This window comes from Zootermopsis nevadensis, unplaced genomic scaffold (genome assembly GCF_977971745.1).
Source record: "Zootermopsis nevadensis isolate Lab colony 2312 unplaced genomic scaffold, Znev_1.0 Znev_ptg000020l, whole genome shotgun sequence".
Classification (NCBI taxonomy): Eukaryota; Metazoa; Arthropoda; class Insecta; order Blattodea; family Termopsidae; genus Zootermopsis; species Zootermopsis nevadensis.
In genome coordinates, this window is record NW_028259152.1 from 16,281,684 (window position 1) to 16,303,472 (window position 21,789).

Sequence of the window (21,789 nt, forward strand, 5' to 3'; positions counted from 1 at the left end):
TCTCCTAATACTGCTACGATATTACTTCTTGGTCCAATAAACACAACATTGACATCACTACGAAATACAATCATATTAGTGACAGGCGACAAAACAACCGATGAAGATACAATATGAAGGACGAGAACACGATAAGAAAAATGAAAACTAAAAATCATTAAATATCAGTAAAAATCAGTAATTCAGTTAAAAAGTTTATAATATAACACCTGATGACGGCTATATATAGCCGAAACATGTCGTAAATGTTCCACATGTAAATCGAGTACTCGATAAGGAACTTAAAATGATATTTTAATCTTTTAATTATCTTATATTGTGATTGACGGCCAATTTTAATATATTTTTAATACTTATAAATCACAATATGACGCATCTACAATATCTTGTAATGTAATATGCATTATGCCAGATTCACATTCATCAGAACAGGGAGGTTGGTATATATTAAGATAGGTAAGGTTCTTATCACACATTCTACCTCCCTACATCATAATACGAGCTTCCGATTGTACTTAAAATAAAATCATGTTCTTATTTATGTTACATCATTCCCGAATTTCTGTTTCCACAGATCATACTACTAAACCTGATTCGTATTTAATACACAAAAGTGTTGTGTGCTTACTTATTTCTAGGTTAACAGTGGTAATAGGTCACCAAGTTTGTCTATATAGTAGTCAGGTACAAGATCATGATCTTCCTTATTATCTGATTCTTTCCAGTTCATAACATCTTCTAAAGTATTGACACCGGTTAAAACTAACAAGGTCTTGAAACCGCATCGGGTGCCGAGAAGTATGTCCGTGTTACACCTAAAAGAGAGAAAAAAATACTATTTATTTACTGGTGTATGATTTATTTAGTGACTGCCAATGATTCATATAATGCACAAAACTACAGGATGATTAACCGTACAGCATGATGCGGAGGCACTATGTGAGAGTATTCGGATTGTACTCCAAGGAAAAGTAACATTACATCAATTTTGAAAAGAAATAACTTCCATGCTTTTTGTTCAACTGGAATGAAATTTAAAATGTACTCCCTTCGTGTTCTAGATTACTCATGTGCGTTTTACATTACCTCAGAAATTCTGCTTTGTGCAGTAAGCTTCAAAACACCCATCCATGCACAGAACAATACCACAGTCATGACAACAACAGTCTCTCTTCTCTTGTCGCACTCGCTGCAGACCACACACCATCTTGTTGCCTTAGATTTCATTCCTACTGGAAGTACTTTTTCTAGGAAAATGCCATTCTGTAGGTCTCCTTAGAGTACTGTCATCACCATGGCAACCTGGCACTTCACACAGCATGAAAGACTTCATCATGAACTCTTTCAATAAAATTTATTCTGAATTTTAAATGGTAAATTTCCTGCCCTACATTTTCCCATATATAATAAGGGAACTGAGAAATGTGGTGTTGAGTAGCCTTCTGAACAACTGCATGCCCGCTTATTCATTATTTTCCTCTCTGTTCTGTAGCAGTTAATATTTCTTATCAATACGAGTCATGTTTTGGTTATAGCAAATCATACCCACCTCTTTGTTATGGTGTGGACATTCGCACTATGGTAAGTCCAGATTAATATCATACTCTACTTGTCACTCCATTTCATGACGCATACAGGACCATCATTCAACAAAGTAACTTCGCTCTTCTCTAGCTTGCTTTCTTTCTTTCACCTTCGTGGGCATATTCTTTCTATTTATATTCACACGCACACAGACAGACATACTCGATCATGCACACATACAACAAAAGGACAATAAGATCATCTATCCAGTGTCGGAGAAGGCCTACAGTACTGAATAAACCATAAGATTAAAGTACAAAATCGCACGTGCACAAGCACTTGAACAGAACTTTTCAACACACTGATCCTTCTCATAATAAAAGTTAATAAAATTCAGAAATAAATTAAAGGAAAACCAGAAAACTCTAGGAAGATGTGCTTGAGCTCAAGGAATCATATCCATACCCATAACTTTCCCTATCAGTCACATATATGGATGAGATGGGCTATACGAAGTACGGAATGACTATTACCTGTCTCCAATCATAAGAGTCCTCTTAGGATCAACATTATATCGTTTTCTTATTGCGTTGATGATGTAAGCACTGGGTTTCCCAATTAGAAATGGTTTCCGACCTACACAAGTCTCAATGGCTGCCACCATGCTACCAGTACCTGTAGAAATAAAATACTGACAAAATAATATATTATTAATTAATATTAATGTACTGTAAAACCTAAGCAGGATCTGAGGTTCTCACAGTCACAAGTATGAAGTTTGGCATCTTCTGGGATAAGATCCAAGTAGTTTTGATAGAAGTTTATCAACTTACTGCTTCTATCATCATTGCCCTGATAACGGAGGCAGCAAGTACCTCTGAAACATCAATAAACTTCTGCCAGACCACATGGCACTACACCCCAGAATACAGCCATCTTCATGATGTAAAACCTGCTTAAAATGGAAATTGTGCGTAAGTACGGCAGAATGAATGTGAGAGACTTAGTCCTATGTTTCTTTACCTGAAAAACTTGGTCTCTGACCCAAAGGGTAAATTATATATATATTTTTTTCCTCTTTAACATTTGTCCCGCCTTGACAGGGTCTGCTTTTTACCTCTCTTTGGAGGTTTGCTTGATCTATGGGACATTTGGTAGGACTCCTTGGTCGAGTGATATGCTCGTCGCAAGGCCTCTACCTTTACACAGGACAGCACAACACAGAAAGACGCGGACAAACATCCATGCCTTGAGTGGGATTCAAACCCATGGTCCCAGTGTCCGAGCGGCACAAGGCCCACGCCTCAGACCGCGCAGCCACTGTGACAGCTCCAAGGGTAAATTACAGATTGAAATTATTTGAAAATTAGGTCCTGAGCAGACTATTGGACCTAAGAGAGAAAAATAGGAGGTTTGAGAAAACAGTAAGTAAGAATGCCATAATTTCTACTCTTTACCACATATTAATGGGATGATCAAGTCAAGGAGGATGGCATAGGTGGGGACATGTAGCAAGCATAGAAACGATGAAAAATACACAGAACGCTGCAGAAAGAGACCACGTAGGTAAGCAAAAATTAAATGGGAGAATAATATTCACCTTTGTCTGCCATGCATCATGGTTTAAATGTGGTCCTGGTAGTCATAAATTTAAGTAGCATATTGCTTAACCAACTGACCCTGGAGTGCTTTTTTCTTCTTCTTCTTTTTTTTTAAAAAAAGGTGTTCTGTCCGACGACAGGTCCATATGAACAGGATCCTTCCATCCTTTTCTCGGACTGGGACCTGTTCATATACGTTCTTGGCAGATGATCCAGAAGTGGTTTGCCATTGCCTTCTTCTGCGTGTGAATGGAGTAATTGTTGGGATACCACGGAGGAAAACTCCGTGTTGCCTAGACCACGGCATTGCCCAACACAAGTTATAAATTCGGGCACCGCCGGGAATCGAACCCGAGATCCCAGGATTACAAGGCCAGCGTTCTAACCGCTAGACCACCTCATCTTATTATTATTTAGTGTTCTCTCTGACGACAGGTCCATATGAACAGGATCCTTCCATCCTTTTCTCGGACTGGGACCTGTTCATATACGTTCTTGGCAGATGATCCAGAAGTGGTTTGCCATTGCCTTCTTCTGCGTGTGAATGGAGTAATTGTTGGGATACCACGGAGGAAAACTCCGTGTTGCCTAGACCACGGCCTTGCCCAACACAAGTTATAAATTCGGACACCGCCGGGAATCGAACCCGAGATCCCAGGATTACAAGGCCAGCGTTCTAACCGCTAGACCACCTCATCTTATTATTATTTAGTGTTCTCTCTGACGACAGGTCCATATGAACAGGATCCTTCCATCCTTTTCTCGGACTGGGACCTGTTCATATACGTTCTTGGCAGATGATCCAGAAGTGGTTTGCCATTGCCTTCTTCTGCGTGTGAATGGAGTAATTGTTGGGATACCACGGAGGAAAACTCCGTGTTGCCTAGACCACGGCCTTGCCCAACACAAGTTATAAATTCGGACACCGCCGGGAATCGAACCCGAGATCCCAGGATTACAAGGCCAGCGTTCTAACCGCTAGACCACCTCATCTTATTATTATTTAGTGTTCTCTCTGACGACAGGTCCATATGAACAGGATCCTTCCATCCTTTTCTCGGACTGGGACCTGTTCATATACGTTCTTGGCAGATGATCCAGAAGTGGTTTGCCATTGCCTTCTTCTGCGTGTGAATGGAGTAATTGTTGGGATACCACGGAGGAAAACTCCGTGTTGCCTAGACCACGGCCTTGCCCAACACAAGTTATAAATTCGGACACCGCCGGGAATCGAACCCGAGATCCCAGGATTACAAGGCCAGCGTTCTAACCGCTAGACCACCTCATCTTATTATTATTTAGTGTTCTCTCTGACGACAGGTCCATATGAACAGGATCCTTCCATCCTTTTCTCGGACTGGGACCTGTTCATATACGTTCTTGGCAGATGATCCAGAAGTGGTTTGCCATTGCCTTCTTCTGCGTGTGAATGGAGTAATTGTTGGGATACCACGGAGGAAAACTCCGTGTTGCCTAGACCACGGCCTTGCCCAACACAAGTTATAAATTCGGGCACCGCCGGGAATCGAACCCTAGACCCCAGGATTACAAGGCCAGCGTTCTAACCGCTAGAACACCTCATCTTATTATTATTTAGTGTTCTGTCTGACGACAGGTCCATATGAACAGTATCCTTCCATCCTTTTCTCGGACTGGGACCTGTTCATATACGTTCTTGGCAGATGATCCAGAAGTGGTTTGCCATTGCCTTCTTCTGCGTGTGAATGGAGTAATTGTTGGGATACCACGGAGGAAAACTCCGTGTTGCCTAGACCACGGCCTTGCCCAACACAAGTTATAAATTCGGGCACCGCCGGGAATCGAATCCGAGATCCCAGGATTACAAGGCCAGCGTTCTAACCGCTAGAACACCTCATCTTATTATTATTTAGTGTTCTGTCTGACGACAGGTCCATATGAACAGTATCCTTCCATCCTTTTCTCGGACTGGGACCTGTTCATATACGTTCTTGGCAGATGATCCAGAAGTGGTTTGCCATTGCCTTCTTCTGTGTGTGAATGGAGTAATTGTTGGGATACCACGGAGGAAAACTCCGTGTTGCCTAGACCACGGCCTTGCCCAACACAAGTTATAAATTCGGGCACCGCCGGGAATCGAACCCGAGATCCCAGGATTACAAGGCCAGTGTTCTAACCGCTAGAACACCTCATCTTATTATTATTTAGTGTTCTGTCTGAGGACAGGTCCAGATGAACAGGATCCTTCCATCCTTTTCTCGGACTGGGACCTGTTCATATACGGTCTTGGCAGATGATCCAGAAGTGGTTTGCCATTGCCTTCTTCTGTGTGTGAATGGAGTAATTGTTGGGATACCACGGAGGAAAACTCCGTGTTGCCTAGACCACGGCCTTGCCCAACACAAGTTATAAATTCGGGCACCGCCGGGAATCGAACCCGAGATCCCAGGATTACAAGGCCAGTGTTCTAACCGCTAGAACACCTCATCTTATTATTATTTAGTGTTCTGTCTGAGGACAGGTCCATATGAACAGGATCCTTCCATCCTTTTCTCGGACTGGGACCTGTTCATATACGTTCTTGGCAGATGATCCAGAAGTGGTTTGCCATTGCCTTCTTCTGTGTGTGAATGGAGTAATTGTTGGGATACCACGGAGGAAAACTCCGTGTTGCCTAGACCACGGCCTTGCCCAACACAAGTTATAAATTCGGGCACCGCCGGGAATCGAACCCGAGATCCCAGGATTACAAGGCCAGTGTTCTAACCGCTAGAACACCTCATCTTATTATTATTTAGTGTTCTGTCTGAGGACAGGTCCATATGAACAGGATCCTTCCATCCTTTTCTCGGACTGGGACCTGTTCATATACGTTCTTGGCAGATGATCCAGAAGTGGTTTGCCATTGCCTTCTTCTGTGTGTGAATGGAGTAATTGTTGGGATACCACGGAGGAAAACTCCGTGTTGCCTAGACCACGGCCTTGCCCAACACAAGTTATAAATTCGGGCACCGCCGGGAATCGAACCCGAGATCCCAGGATTACAAGGCCAGTGTTCTAACCGCTAGAACACCTCATCTTATTATTATTTAGTGTTCTGTCTGACGACAGGTCCATATGAACAGGATCCTTCCATCCTTTTCTCGGACTGGGACCTGTTCATATACGTTCTTGGCAGATGATCCAGAAGTGGTTTGCCATTGCCTTCTTCTGTGTGTGAATGGAGTAATTGTTGGGATGCCACGGAGGAAAACTCCGTGTTGCCTAGACCACGGCCTTGCCCAACACAAGTTATAAATTCGGGCACCGCCGGGAATCGAACCCGAGACCCCAGGATTACAAGGCCAGCGTTCTAACCGCTAGACCAGATTATAATCCCTTATTCCCATATGGTAAAAGTTAAAATGGATCTTAATCCTTTAAAACCCAGTGGAAAATGTGTCTCCCACCAGCATTAAAAATCAGTAACTGCACTTTGTATTTTGTGCATCTTTTATAATTCTCACTGCTTCAAAGAGTTAAAGAAATAAGGTTGAGGATGCAGGCTGGCTCATGCGGCTCAGGAGAGAGTCCATTAACGAGCTTTGTGTACAGACTAATAATCAGTGCCCATATTTCTGGAGCCCTGGTTGCAAAATCTTCAGCACAGTCCAAATCTAACTATCCTGTGATTTACGCATCATCAGAAAGTACTTAAGCACCACAGATTCCAATTGTGCATTAAAATGTGGCAGGTTGTGTGTGCATGAACGATTCACCAGCAGATTATGGAATTCTATGAGAAAGGCATCCGGCACTTGGTGACTCAGTGCGTCTCATTGATTACAGTGACTGCGTGATGGCCAAATCAATCTCCGGACATCACCTTTGTATGGATTTCTGATGAACCTCCCTTACATTTCCATGGTCTAATCTCACCTGAGAACACTTAACCATTTTTTCTTAAAGGTACAAACTACATGACAAACAAGCAGAACACATTACACAAAATAAAGTTTGCATAATTGTTAGATTTGGCAATGAATATTGCAATTACATTCACACTCACCAGGAATAACACAGTCATTGATGACACAAGGACCCCTTTCATCCATGTTTGTAGCGATGAAGAGACAGTCTGGGTTATTTAAGTAGCTCGCTGCCTTCAGGATCTTGGGGTAGCTGAAGTATTCATCAAATCCTACAATGACTGCACCCACATCTGGATCTTGTTTGAAATCCTTCATTACCAGTTTTGCCACATCACCGACTAGAGGATCTGGCTGTGAACAATAATTTAAGAGCAAGGATCAGAATGAAAGGATTCTGAACCTAGTTCTACGGTGCTGGAGATATGGACTTAAAAAACTGTCAAATCACTGTAAGTTTCTTCACATTGTATCTCATTCACTTACCCCAACTCCAAAATTTTTAATGCCCAAAAGATTGAGTTCTCTGGAAATTCCACTTGTGCCAACAATATAAGCCTTTTTCTTGAAGCCAATATCATGGAGATAGCAGGCCGTAAGATACGATGTAGTGAGTACATCATCCTAAAAGAAATATAATATTAATGAAAATCACTTATTAAAGTGACATTCTGGTAGGCAATACAAATAAAACTCAACATAGTAGAGAAAACTGCACAGAATCGAACAACCAAAAGTTTATATGGAAAATTAATTGAAAAGTGGCATACAAGCATGAGACCCAATCAAAATTTTTGCTTGCTTACCTAAATAAGTCGTAGAAAAGACATTATATAAAGTAAAAATATCTCTAATTTACTGTTAGTTCAACTAGGATTGTAAACATATTTTTTGCAGACACTTGTCATTTCCGATAATTAGAAAGTAACAGCTTGGCATTACGTGCTCATTTTAATAACTGCAGTTCATTACATACTCTGCATATTACTGACATTTTTTTCTGTTATTATTTATTTGTACCATGCAGTTTGACTTAGAAGTTCGTTATAATTATTCCTGCTACGTTCTTGAGACGGAGATGACTGTCTACAGATATGGAGGGTAGCTATTAATTTATTGAATAAACAGTCACACCAGCCAATGAGTGGTCCTAAAGTTGGTGACTAAACAAGGGACTAACAACCTCTCACCCATACAGAAACTTAACAAGTTACAAAATTTAAGGTTTACATGCGTCATGTTTGTGTTTTTTGATTAAAATATATAATAAAATTCAGGTCAATACACAGACGTGATACACCACACAACACGACTTATGGTATGTTATTGAGATCTTACTGTTACAATATAGTTCATATTCCAAAACTTATTTGCATATAAAATAAATAACTCCCAAATTTTATTACATTTATTTACAGAATAATCAAAACAAACATAAGATGCGAAAAACGGGAGGATCAGCGGAACACATGCTACAATAATGAATATATTGAAAGACATGCATTATAATATAAAATAGTTTTAAAAGACAACACCTGAAGATGATGTATTACATCGAAACATGTTGTGAAGTGAATGAAAGCGCTCTATTGTAACATCCTTATAGTGATGAATGGCGCAAATTTAAAATTTAAAATTTTAAATTTTAACATCTAAATAAAGTTTTGTGTATTGACCTGAATTTTATTATATATTTTAAGTTACAAAATGTTGGGTATATGAACTTAACACGTTTCAACAATCCATTATGTCTTGACAAATATATTATGTCATGAAACATACAACTTGAATATAATTAGTGGCATTCAAAATATTTATTTTATTATATGTAATAAAATTTTAGTTATGTTACATTAAACCCATCACAAATATTCAGCAAGGGAAATGAATATATGAGTCAGTTCTAAAGGACTCTAAAGGTATAGTTCAATTAGTATAACTAGGTTCCTGAACTATGTCATCTAATGTACAAAGGAAGGCAAAATGTTTCAAACTGACCACGCACGTTCAGCGTCTGAAGTTTGCACGTACGTACACACATACAAACATACATATACCAAAAGAGAGGTACTTTGCATATTTGAAATTCCATAAGTGACATTTCATTTATTGGGTGAAGCAGAATAATAATTTCCACTAACTTTCATTGACCTGTATCCTAATTTATCACATTTTACAAGAAACTCCTCCCTAGTGATAATATTGTTATTAGTGATGTAGAACACACGTTTTCCCATCTCACGGAATTTATTTAAAACTTCTGGAGCTCCAGGAAGTGCCTTTGTATGTAACCACAAAACACCTGGAATAGAAGCATTGCAAGTTTTGAAAATTACTTTACAATATGACTGCAAGTAAGTGATACTGCTTACAAGTTCCACTACAACAATATTCAATTATTCGTTATAAAATACCGGTACCAAGAATTAGGATTCATTTTTAAAACTCACAAAGAATGTAATTTGAAACACGAGAGATATTCAAATGAACAGTCTGATATGTTGAAAATTCATCAGTTACTACTTCCAAAACAAACATAACATAATCTTTTATTTTTACTAAAATGAAGTAGTATATGAAAAAGCATTATACTGCTTTCAAAAGTTAAACATGTACAACTGTCTATAAAATAAAGTGCTTCACCATCACAGTCTGTCAGTACAGTGTCTATGGAGCTAAATAGAGCTTCCACTTCATCTCTGCTTAACCTAGACAGATTCTTGATTGACATTCTTATTGATCCTGCAAAAACAAAAAAGAAACAATATCATTGTTGCTGTGCATTATAATAACTGTACTACTTGTGGTTTTCATTTTCACTGTAATAAAGATAATTTCCAAGTAAATACATAAAGTCAAAAAATTTCAGATGTTCAATAAAACCGATGCCAGCTGAATGTGTGGCATACTGATAACTGTTAACACTGGAGTTAGGCCCCATAATATTGAGATTAAAATTCCCTATTCCCATATGATAAAGGTAAAGATAGCCATAAATTTGTATCCATGTTTAATTAAACACCACACCATGAAAATGTTTACAGTCAAGGTATACCTCTATACATTCTTAACTGTTTAATCATTTTAGGGAAAATAGACATTAGAAGTGTTTATAATAAGTTGTGTTCCTAAACCTCTACCAGACAACACAGTGCTACAATACAGAAAATACAGCATTTTTTTTCTCAATGTTGTAAGAATCTCAGATCTTACTACATTACATAAAAACTAATTACCCATCTCACGCTGTTCTGGAGTTCTTTCTAACCTACATGATGGGGCAGACATGAATATAAGCAAAGATTTAAACTCATTTTCATAGTTAAGGTTTGGCTGAAAATTACTTTAGTTCCTCACTTCAAAAGCAGTTGCATTAATTCCTCTTTTTCTTTGGCATATACCATATGCTACAACAGTAAGAGGTGAAATTTGTTCCACAAATTTACCTTGCTAAAAAAGAAAGCATACCATTTGTTATTGATATGGCATAAACTAAACACTGCCATTCAGTACTTATTTGCAACGAATGTTATTTGACATATTATTATTATTATTTCTGTGGTCCTAACAGTTGATGGCATTTCAAAAATCCATCTAAAAAGAAATTGTTTCATTACGTAAAAGTCTAAGTTTTACTGATTTATATAAAAATGTTACAAGTAGGTGACACTTACAGTAAGCCCGATTAAAACTGACAGACACTGACACAAGAAACAAATGTCATTAGTTTGGCCAGCACTATCATTAGCTATACATTTACTTTTAAAGGTTATCTATGAGCTACATAACCTTTGGCCGCCAAGTCTCTGTGGGAATCGTCTGCTTTCAGCTATTGACAGGTAAGGACATTCTGTATGAATATCACAATTTTACAAATTCTTCAAGAATTTGGTGGACCAATTTTTACTTTCATCGACTTACTAAAGGCATTCGCTCCGTAGTATTTAACCGATTTTGAAACTGTAGTAACTAACGTAAACATTTTACGTGCTCTATTAACAAGTCTGTCTTCCGCATGACACTACAGACCGCACGTCACAGCATAGACTTTTGCTAGCATTATCTGTGATTTAAACCAAACAAAAGAAATCAATTTGTTTCAGAGTTTGATTTCTGTCATCAGGTATGCCAATCCAAAAAATTTTCCTACGGCAGTATTTATACCGTCATCAGGGATGTGATTGAGGCCTATAACCTATATACACTACTACTAATACAAAGTTGTCATCACATGAAAAGAGTAAAAGCCTCTAACCAATCGCTATCCGTTGTGGCGTTCGCCATACAGTCGAAAACAAGTCCGTAATGCTTCAGATAAACTCCTTGTGCATGAAAGAACATACGAAAACTCCGTGTCATTCACGAGAAACTGTAACTGCCAAATGGCCGAAATGGAATGGCAAAGATAATTAAGAACTGCTAATCTAGTGACTGGACATCCTGGTTCGGGCTTTTCATGGGCCTCCTCAGCCCTTTCAAGAAAATGCCAGAGAATAGGGCATTGTTATATAAACCATGAAGTAGTCAGAAACATTTCTACAATTGTAACAGTTCAAGTACTAATATTGAAAAGTAAACTTACCTAGTGTAAAACTGAACAAATTTAATTTGCAGTTTGGATTTTCTGAACTACAAACTATTTATCAGATAAGTCACAGATCATGACTGTAAATTCTTGCAGTCTGAGCTGCTTTACTGGTTTGTCATGTACAAAAGACTGGGCGAGTATAGGAAGCAGTAACCCTAACAGTTTTGTGTCACCGTGTTATCTAATCTCAAACTCAGTTATCCTCATTATGTACAGAGGGCTTAACAATCTAAATCTGACAACACATTCTAGACCTTGACAATAAATGGAGGTGACTACTTGGCTTTGTACTTCTCAACCACTTTATTTCCAGGGAATGAGCTCTAGGTATCAGTTGGGTAGACAGGAAGTTGCTTGGGTCCCTTTGGAACTTATGACGAAGAGAAGAACTGTCTGAAAACATTGTGTTACTTTGACGAAACTTGACCCAAGCAGGTAAAATCAAACACACAAGATTTTCTGTGCTACAAAATATAGTTTACTGCTAGCCGGGATAGCTCAGTCAGTATAGTGACTAGCTACGGGCTGGACGACCGGGGTTCGATCCCCGACGGGGGCAGAGGATTTTTCCTCTAGCTTCTGCGTCCAGACCGGCTCTGGGGCCCACCCAGCCTCCTCTACAATGGGTACTGGGGTCCTTTCCCGGGGGTAAAGCCGGTCGGGGCGTGATGCTGACCACTCACCCCATCTAGTGCCGGGGTCAAGGAAGAGAGGAGCTATACCTCCACTCACCCCAAACGCCTACATGGCGTATAGTGGGACAAACTTGCATTAGTGTACCAAAACTGGTAAATGAATAATGTGCAATGGCATAATTCTCATACATGTTACTCAGAATTTGAATATCAAGGACTTTGGTGGAGGAATCATGTATGGAATTAGAAACATCTTCAGTCTCAGAAAATTTTCACGTAGCTACACCATTATATACTCTCTCTAAAACACTGATTTTTCATCTCTTATACTTTCACTTTTAAATAGGAAAAGAATGAGCATGGTAATGCTTAACAGTTACAGAAAATCTAGGAACACAAGAATGGCATTTGAAGAAAATTCTACATGCAAATATATTTAAATTCCATGACATTTTTAAGTACTACTTACAATCAGAAAAGATAAATAATACATATATCTATACATAACAAGTTTTCTGTGTTAAATCATGTGAAACTAATGATTCATTAACCAACACACACACACCAATAATTTCTTTTTAAAAGCAGTTCCTAATATCTGAAAATCTCAAACCATATAGTGTCAGATTTAGTTTTCTGAATACTGACAATTGTCTTACATTATATTTAATTATGCCTGCATTCTTTTGTTTTCTTGAACTCCAGCTACTGTTCTGTAAGTGTTATGATAATAATGGCAGCATGTCTCCAAGTCTGTCTATGTAGTAATTAGGAACCAAATCTTGGTTCTCTTTACTGGTTGACTTCCTCAACTGATGAACTTCTTCAAGTGTAGTGACTCCAGTAAGAACCAGCAAGGTTTTGAAACCGCAACGATTTCCAAAAAGTATGTCTGTACTACACCTAAAATTAAAACACACAAAATAATAATCACCAGAACGAGACAGCTGAACTACATTATGCTGTAAAAGAATTTCCAAAGATATTCTTTCCTATAATCCTTTCATAACCCAAATATGTAACTTCTCTACATCTGTAGAACTAGAGAACCTATCATCTTGAGAAGCATGGTATCACCTATGTGCCAGTCAATCTGCGCACACTGGAGACTGGTTGTATGTTCCGTTGCCTCCGTTTCTTTGAAAAGGGCGGTCTTCGACATCATTAAGGCCATGTGAATTTGCCACAATGTCATTAGGTGTGCGGACAATTTACAGCAAAATCACAAACACTGGTTTGTAATACAGTAAAACAAGCCTATTATCAAAACCTTGGTTGTCACTTGGGAGATCAAGACAACAATTTTGACATCATATGTATGCTACATATCCTGCTGTGTGAAGTTTACTGGATGGATGATCTAGCATCAACCAACGAGTCACCTTAAATACTGCAATTTCTGACATGCAAACATTATGTGTTCTTTGTAGATGCAACCGCCCTTCCGCTGACTGTTTTTCTTCTTACTCTGGTTGCCCCGGGATCAAACCCAGTAGCGTGCCCGGTTTGCTTGCGGTTACAGCTTGATATAAAGCGGAAGGATATAAGGAATAATAATTGGTGTAGGGTTTGTCGGCGAGCAAGATTGTCCGACTCTCAGGGATTATACGGGGACTGTGATAGTTGGAGCGGCCGTGCGCCAAGGACGTGAAATCTGTGGGGATGATCAACTACAGACCACACCGAAGTCACCTTGGAAATATTTCACCTTTTAATTCCTTTCAATAAGTTATTCTGATTTTTGGGCAGCGCGATGATTCGGCTGTTGTATTTTGTACTTGAAATTTGATGAATCGAGGAGAAACTGTCTGCTTGCCTTGAAGAACCGAACTTTTAGAGAGCGAGCCCCAACGCAACCTCGCTTTTTATATTCCCGCAACGTAACTGTTTTTGAATTTTGAATTGAATATGACAATCCGATTCGTCCCCCAAAAAGTCACTTATGACGTCGGAAACGTGCCGAACAGCCACATTCAAATTTCATTGGTCCGAGTCGTAGTGGAGCAGCGGTCATCTGGCAATCGTCACTTCACACCTACTAGGGCGCCCCAAACCAACGGTCACTAAACCGAATGTCGGGGGGAGAGACTTTCACACGCCAGGATGGCGCCACTCTCTTTCCCAATGTGATACATTGGACAAAGCCAAAACTTAGAAAAATCACTCAAATATTGATGAAGTGAGGTGTACCAAGTATCATCTAATCACACCTCCTTCGTCCATATAAACCAGATTAGTATGCCAAAGCCTGGTTTACCCCTCATCTCAAGTTTCAGTCCGTTCGGGAATTGAACCACGGACCTGGACTGGCACATAGAGCAGCAAAAATAAAATATAACACACAAACATTCAATCTGTAATGAAACCAGTGCAACACAGGGAAGACCTTCCTAATCCTCTACCACCAACCAACTGAAACAAACTATTCCTAATTAACAGTCCACCATGATGGTGGAGTATTAAGATTCTCCAAAGTGAAAGTCAGTGCCAACTAGATTACATACAGCAACATCCCAGATGACAGCCATCTTCATGCTCACTGCCATGAGAACCTGAAACCTCACTTACGTCAAGAGTTCTATCAAAAAGTCATCTTACTGATCAACTGATAGATTATTAGATTTTTAACCCTTTGCTGAATGTAACAAGCATATGACACGGTAATATTAAATGCCCATACAACGCTTCGAATAAGAAAAGAAAATGTATGTTCAGCATTTATAAAAATAAAAAATAAAAAAAATAAAACAAGGAAGAAAACAACAGAGATAGAAAGTAAGACTGAGGCAAAGGCTGACCTGACAGTGCCAAAATACAGTGAATTTAAATGATGCAGCAACGGGATAATGCTGATGTTTCAGTTCTACAGTTTCAGACTGTCAAACTAGAGTGTAACCTCCCAGATACGTCTACAATATTACCATTCCACAAACCTTTTCTGTTTCTTCTTATCAATTTAAACTTGTACTTACCTGTCTCCTATCATTATTGTTTTCTTTGGATCCACATTGTGTCTTTTTATGATTGCCTCACATACATAGGGGCTGGGCTTACCAATCTTAAATGCTTCTCTTTTTGTACATGTTTCTATGGCTCTGATAAATGTACCTGTTCCTGAAACACATGAAAGTTGAACAACGTTCAATGTAATTAACATCTGCAGCATTATTTACTCAGAGGCTAATTCTTAAAATATTCTGTTATATACACAGTAAAATCCTAAATTAAAAGTACCTTCCAAAAAACCAAAACTTCTGCATTACACCAGAGGGAGAACTGATTCCTGGACCTCAGGACTTTCATGATTTTCCATAGTCCTATATTACTTGGTAGGCTAAATTTTAATTTACATGCATTTTTACATGTGTAACAGTAGTTTACAAAGTGTGGAATTAGCAATGAGGCCTTTACTCCTGTTCTGTTACATTGTTGTTAAATAAATAAATCCGTGGCATAACAGCTCCAGAGAGCCAAAGCCGACTAGCTTGACTGCTGGCCTCACGTTCACATGCCTAAGCAGAGGTGAACGATCATCCAACCAGATACAGGGTGACGTGTAGTCAGCACAACGAACCCCCAGCCATTGCTAGCTTTCCTGACTGGATTACGTTACTCATTGTAACTCCCCAATTTCCTCACGATGCTGGGTTAGCACTGGTCCCATACACTGGTCGAAAGCTCATGAGAAAATTTATTTTCCCCCCCGAGACTCGAACCAGCTCGCATTCCATATCGCCGGTCCCAAGCATGATGCCTCAGACCGCGCAGCTACGGCCGGACGTTATATTGTTGTTATCTGTATTATATTAAAATTAGTTTCATGTTTGCTTGCATTTGCATTCACAGGGGCCAATACATTCTCAGTAATGATACTAGATGTAAAGAATGTTCTATTCTACAAGTGTTGCCACAATTAGGCAGGTTTTAGAAGTGACAAAAATGTGGAAGCAATGTACTATGTAACTTGGCTGATCTTTTCCATTGTTTCCTAAGTCAAAATGGTTGGTAAGCCAAGATTAAATCCAAGCACTCCCGAATATGAAGCACTGTTACAAATTTCATATTTCTGTGATGTCACAAACATCAGGCTCCTTGCAATTTATAAATTATTAACACTGGCCACAAAGCCAATTTGCATTTGTGACAGAGTTAATTCACTTTACCTGGCACTGTCAGAGGAAACTCAGTGGGAAAAACCTCATCTGTGTTGGTTCCAATGAAGGCACAGTCGGGCTGCTTGAGGTATGACGCAGCCTTTACCATCTTGGGGAAACTGAAGTGTTCATCAAAACCAACAACCACTGCTCCCACATCTGAGTCAAGCTGAACCTCATTCATCAGTAGCGTGGTCATGTCATTGCACATGGGGTCTGGCTGACATTAGTTGAAAAGTTCATTTATACTTATTAAATCAGCATTGTGAATAAGCAGCAAATCTTTAATAATGAACTGAAAAAGCCCACCCTGACAATAAAAAGAACTCTTACAGTAATAAAATTTCTTCAATCATGCAGGCAAAAGATTCAGAATGTACAAGGTCCTTGAACCTTGGACCTGACTGAAAATCTGCTATTATAGAATATATAAGTTTAGACTTATATGGATTGTGGTTTTACCCTGGAGGAGGTTGTGATGTATTCCTCCAGAATGTTTGTAGCCACCTACAAGACTATACAGTGTCAAAGCCCAGAAAACGATAATCCACATTTTCTCCATCATAAAAATCTCAAGAATGACCATGCATTCTGTAGTATAGCTATCATAACATTTTCAGGTCACCAACAATACCAAAACTTTTAATATTCTCCTGTCAAGTTCCATTTCTTTTTTATTTCCATCCATCCAATGGCACTACAGCCCAAGTTTGGGCCTTGGCCTCCTCCTCCTAATTTAAAAAAGTTTGTTAATTAAGAAAAATAAGTAAGTAAATAAATAAATATACACATTACATACCCCAACATCCAGATGCTCAATACCGGCTGCATCAAGTTCTTGTGTGATTCCCTTTGATCCAACCACATAAACTTTCTTCTTGAAACCTACATCTTGCAAGTAACATGCAGTTAGGTATGCTGTACTTAAGACATTATCCTGTGAACAGAAACTACAAAAATTTAATTCAAGTAAAATAACAACTCTGTGAATATCCCATATAAATATTGGTGGGAGAAACAGAAACAAAGAACCAAGTCTTCCCATTTTATTAATGTTCAGGCTAGTTTGAACAATAAACATAACCTCTTTTCCCAACCATATTATTATTGAAACTTTATGATCACCTGTAAGATTTGAGGTTTTCACAGTGGCAAGTATGAAGATTGCTATGTAAGACTTGAGGTTCTCACAGCGGTGAGTATGAAGATTTCCGTCTTCTGGGTTGTTGCGCCGTGTAGTCTGGTCGATGTTAACCAACGTTTCAGAGGTCATACTGCCTCCATCATCAGGGCGATGAGTATGAAGATTTCTGTCTTCTGGGTTGTTGCGCTATGTAGTCTGGTCGATGTTAACCAACGTTTAAGAGGTCATACTGCCTCCATCATCAGAGTATGAAGATTTCTGTCTTCTGGGTTGTTGCGCTGTGTAGTCTGGTCGATGTTAACCAACGTTTAAGAGGTCATACTGCCTCCATCATCAGAGTATGAAGATTTCTGTCTTCTGGGTTGTTGCGCTGTGTAGTCTGGTCGATGTTAACCAACGTTTCAGAGGTCATACTGCCTCCATCATCAGGGCGATGAGTATGAAGATTTCTGTCTTCTGGGTTGTTGCGCCGTGTAGTCTGGTCGATGTTAACCAACGTTTCAGAGGTCATACTGCCTCCATCATCAGGGCGATGAGTATGAAGATTTCTGTCTTCTGGGTTGTTGCGCTATGTAGTCTGGTCGATGTTAACCAACATCAGGGTCCTGATGACGGAGACAGTATGACCTCTGAAATGTTGGTTAACATCAACCAGACTACATAGTGCAACAACCCAGAAGACAGAAATCTTTATGATCACCTCTTTTCATAATCATGCAGTCACTGAAACTTCTTTCTTTACCTCGTGTCCTAATTCGCCTACTTTTCCTGAGTTGCCTGCCTTTTCTTTCATCCTTCCACCACCTTTTATCTATTCCATAACTTCAAGTTCACTAAAAAAAGTTCTCCTAGTCATGTGCGCAATGAAACCTTACTTAATCACCACCATTCTTAACAACATGATCACTAAAAACCTTTCTTCACCACCTCTTTTCCCTTTTCATGGGTTTGCTAAAACATTTATCACCATCTCTTTTGCTAAAATACACATTTCACCACCATTTTTCCTATTCATGGGCTCCTGAAACGTATTTCATCACTTCTGCTCTTAATCACTTGGTCCCTAACAATATTATCACCTCTTTTCTTAACCATGTGGTTGCTCCCTACTGAATAGCACCTCCCTCCTCTGTCAAATCATACCTTCACCTCCAACATACTTTCAAATGCCTGATCTATATGAGGGCTTCAAATCCAGCCCCCTCCCCCATTCACCCTGAATGTTTTCTGTTCTTCATTTTCTACATGTGAAAACTATGGATACGGAAAAGTGCAAACAGATATACACACCTTTTCCGATGGGTACCCAAGCCTGCTGCATTTTGAAACAAATTCTTCTCGTGTCTTACTACTGTTGTTGGTAACATAAAAGACTCTTTTCCCGATTTTCAGAAGCTGACTGATGACATTAGGAGAGCCTTCAATCAAAGTGTTTCCAAGCCAGAGGACACCTGAATACAAAAGTTTGCTTTCTTCACAATTCAATAAATATTCACCTTCAAGAAGAACCCATCTGAAGATTGGTGGAAAAAAGGATAAATGATATTTTTATATTTTTTCTGGAGTAACAAAAATTGTTTTAAATATTTAGCATTACATGCATTAATTGTAATATCTTAATAAGCATATTTAGATATTTTAAAGAACAGCACTTTGAATGAATTATGTTAATTTGTTCTAGAAAAAAAAATTAATTTTATTAATTTAGATATCCCCTTTCTGCTGTAAAATTACAAAATATATATTTCTCTTCAACCTATCTTACTCTAAACGATATTTATTAATGGTTAATATGACTTATAATCCATGTCCTGGACAGAAGACAGATTTTGGTGATTTGTAGTGGAACATTTCACACTTAAGGACATACTGTTCAGCTTGCTCCAGTTTGTCCTTTCTATACAAAGGCACTTTCTACAATCAAACAGATGGTGTCACCAAGGGTTTTACCCTTACATAAAGGAGTGTATTGGTAAAGATGTGTGAATGACACGTTTGCTGTATGGCCTCATAAAAAACTTCCAAGAAATCCTGAAACATCAACCCAGCACAGAAGAGGGCAATGCTAACAAAAATCATTCAATGTGCATGGATGATCTGCGATGCTGGCAGTCTTGACATGAAAATCAAACTCCAAAAGAAGACCTTCAGACAAGACAGATACAGCAACCAAGACATCAAGCAGACTCTCCACCACAAGAAAAAGTGAAACCATATTGCCTTACCAATGAATCATATCAAATAAGACTAGAAGAGAGCTGGATAAATACAACATAAAGACTGTCCCCATTCTGGCTAAGAAAAATGTCAGTCTTCACAGATTAATTAAGGACAAACTGGGTCTGAAGGTTGCTGGTATCTACCTTGTGAATATGGTAAAATTTGGGTGTGGCAGACTGGCAGAAATGTCAAGGCTAGGTGCCAAGAACGTATGGGGCATGTCTACTATAAGCAACCAGAGAAGTCAGCACTAGCGAACTACTGCACTGATACTGCACACACTATCGATATTGATGGTATCTGCATACTAGGGATAGCTACAAGGTACATCTGGTGAGGGAAGCTATCAAGACCCAGCTACATCCAAACTTTAAAAGGCATGAATAAATGAAAGGATTTTCTGCCTAAAAGATACAGAAATACTGTAAAACAATTGCTGATATCTGTCTAAATGCCAGTAAAAAATTTAAAAAAAAACTTACCATGACTGGAGATACGAGAATAACGAGGAAAGACACGAGATGATTGAGCCACCCCAGAAAGACTTTGTTCTTTTTTGTTTCACTAATCATAACTGAAAAGGGTTTAGAAATTTGTTGGTAAACCATTGGTAGGAAAGTACTGTTCTTGCCAACAACATAAGCAAATGTAATTAGCAACATGCCAAAACAGCTAGGGTGACTCAGTCACTCCCTACAACCAGTCCCAGGTTAAGCAAAAGTGTGATTTCAGCCGTTTTGAAATTATTCCCTTTTTGCACCAATATCTTCACTTACTAAAGGGCGCTTCATCAATTCTATTCCTTGAAGCCTCAAGCTGCAGCAAGTTTTTGATTTGCCTGAAACTACCACAGGCAAATAATGCAACACACTACACAAAATACACATTTCAGCATTTTCTTCTGCACCTCCAAGCACACAAAGTTAAAAATGTATATGAACAAACCAAATGCCATTCGCTTGGATTTTAAGGCCTGCTATTAAGTGCTGGAAAATTTTTGCAGAAAATATAATTTTCATGGTAGGATTTGAGGTTCTCATGGCAGAAAGTGCAAAGATGACAGTCTTCTGGGATTTGTGCTGCATAGTCTGGTAGTTTACAACTTTTCACAGGTCCTTGCTGCCTCCACCACCTTTTCCACTGCCCTGATGATGGAGGCAGCAATGACCTCTGAAACGCTGAAGACAGCCATCTTCTTAATTTTCGAAAGGCAAAATTTAGAACTAAAATCAAGAATTATATTTCACACTTCCCATAACTGCATGTTATTAATACCTTTGTTATAATTAACCACTCCCAACGAAGAAATTATTTTTTAAAATCATGAAATATTTGTATGTGCCTCTCCTTTCCTAACAGTTTATAAATATGAATATACATTCACAGTACATACCATCACAGTCTGCTAACACGGTGTCAAAAGAATCAACAAATTTTCTAAATTCTTCTTTACTCAATGAAGTCAGATTAATTGCAGACATTTTTCAACTCCGCCCTCTTTACCACAGGTTAATACCTATCACACGTAATACCAACAAAGGATTTCTGCATTAATACTCTCTGGAATATAGGAATGGTTCCTTCGAACTAAATACTCACTATTATTCGAACGGTCCGCTCACTGACGGAATACGAATAATCCGCATTAAGAATGGATTACTCCTCAACGAGCCTCGTGAACGTAATTGTACCCACAAACCTACCTGCTCAAAGTCACAAACGAATGGAGCACGATGTCCCTTTGCTACAAGTTGTCATGTGTGTGCGATATGTGGAGACAAGTGGGGGAAAGACGAAAATATCGCCAGCATTTACAGATTGAATTCTTAATCGTAAACTTTGAGTTACACAGCATCACATATTAACAACGCGAAAAATACCAATAAATTCTCTGCCCATTCGGAGGGGTTGGTACAACCACATGGAGGGCATTTAAAACATCATATATGTACACAACCAACGGAAATGCAGATTAGAAATATTCACGATAAAGAAAAGGTGATTTATAAAAACAAACAAAGAACACAGAATACGAA

At 38.9% G+C, this 21,789-nt stretch overlaps 2 protein-coding genes across 10 annotated transcripts; both read right to left on the bottom strand.

Annotated features, from left to right (window-relative positions):
- Positions 1–368: 368 nt before the first annotated feature.
- LOC110829677 (phosphoglycolate phosphatase) lies at positions 369–11,732 on the bottom strand. Of its 6 annotated transcripts, XR_015535968.1 has the most exons (8): positions 10,934–11,082; positions 9,656–9,754; positions 9,154–9,314; positions 7,499–7,636; positions 7,153–7,366; positions 2,058–2,199; positions 1,087–1,308; positions 678–815 (listed from the first exon to the last, which is right to left on the bottom strand). XR_015535968.1 is itself a non-coding variant. In XM_087351982.1 (7 exons), the coding sequence occupies exons 2-7, from the start codon at positions 9,741–9,743 to the stop codon at positions 635–637; spliced, it is 924 nt and encodes a 307-aa protein (XP_087208108.1). In that variant the 5' UTR covers positions 9,744–9,754; positions 11,595–11,732; the 3' UTR covers positions 369–634. The 6 variants fall into 6 exon arrangements, 5 of the variants coding, with proteins under 5 accessions (XP_087208108.1, XP_087208109.1, XP_021919356.2 ...); XM_087351982.1 differs by lacking the exons at positions 1,087–1,308; positions 10,934–11,082 and adding an exon at positions 11,595–11,732 and having other exon boundaries at positions 369–815; XM_087351983.1 differs by lacking the exons at positions 1,087–1,308; positions 10,934–11,082 and adding an exon at positions 11,268–11,446 and having other exon boundaries at positions 369–815.
- A 905-nt stretch (positions 11,733–12,637) lies between these two features.
- Positions 12,638–21,586, bottom strand: LOC147873316 (phosphoglycolate phosphatase). Of its 4 annotated transcripts, none has more exons than XM_087351986.1 (6): positions 21,457–21,586; positions 18,824–18,984; positions 17,189–17,339; positions 16,399–16,609; positions 15,208–15,349; positions 12,638–13,138 (listed from the first exon to the last, which is right to left on the bottom strand). In XM_087351986.1, the coding sequence occupies exons 2-6, from the start codon at positions 18,898–18,900 to the stop codon at positions 12,958–12,960; spliced, it is 762 nt and encodes a 253-aa protein (XP_087208112.1). In that variant the 5' UTR covers positions 18,901–18,984; positions 21,457–21,586; the 3' UTR covers positions 12,638–12,957. The 4 variants fall into 4 exon arrangements, with proteins under 4 accessions (XP_087208112.1, XP_087208113.1, XP_087208110.1 ...); XM_087351987.1 differs by lacking the exon at positions 21,457–21,586 and adding an exon at positions 21,353–21,411; XM_087351984.1 differs by lacking the exon at positions 21,457–21,586 and adding an exon at positions 21,147–21,288 and having other exon boundaries at positions 17,189–17,326.
- Positions 21,587–21,789: the final 203 nt, after the last annotated feature.

Coding starts and splice junctions, on each gene's coding strand:
- LOC110829677 (XM_022063664.2), bottom strand. CDS start 10,994: ATGTTTACGTTAGTTACTACAGTTTCAAAATCGGTTAAATACTACGGA. Junction 7,637..9,153: donor TAGGATACAGGTCAATGAAA/GTTAGTGGAAAT, acceptor TATTTCTTTTAG/GATGATGTACTCACTACATC. Junction 816..2,057: donor ACTCTTATGATTGGAGACAG/GTAATAGTCATT, acceptor TCTCTCTTTTAG/GTGTAACACGGACATACTTC.
- LOC147873316 (XM_087351984.1), bottom strand. CDS start 21,234: ATGTCTGCAATTAATCTGACTTCATTGAGTAAAGAAGAATTTAGAAAA. Junction 18,985..21,146: donor CGTGTTAGCAGACTGTGATG/GTATGTACTGTG, acceptor TTTTGTATTCAG/GTGTCCTCTGGCTTGGAAAC. Junction 16,610..17,188: donor TTGAGCATCTGGATGTTGGG/GTATGTAATGTG, acceptor AACTAATGTCAG/CCAGACCCCATGTGCAATGA.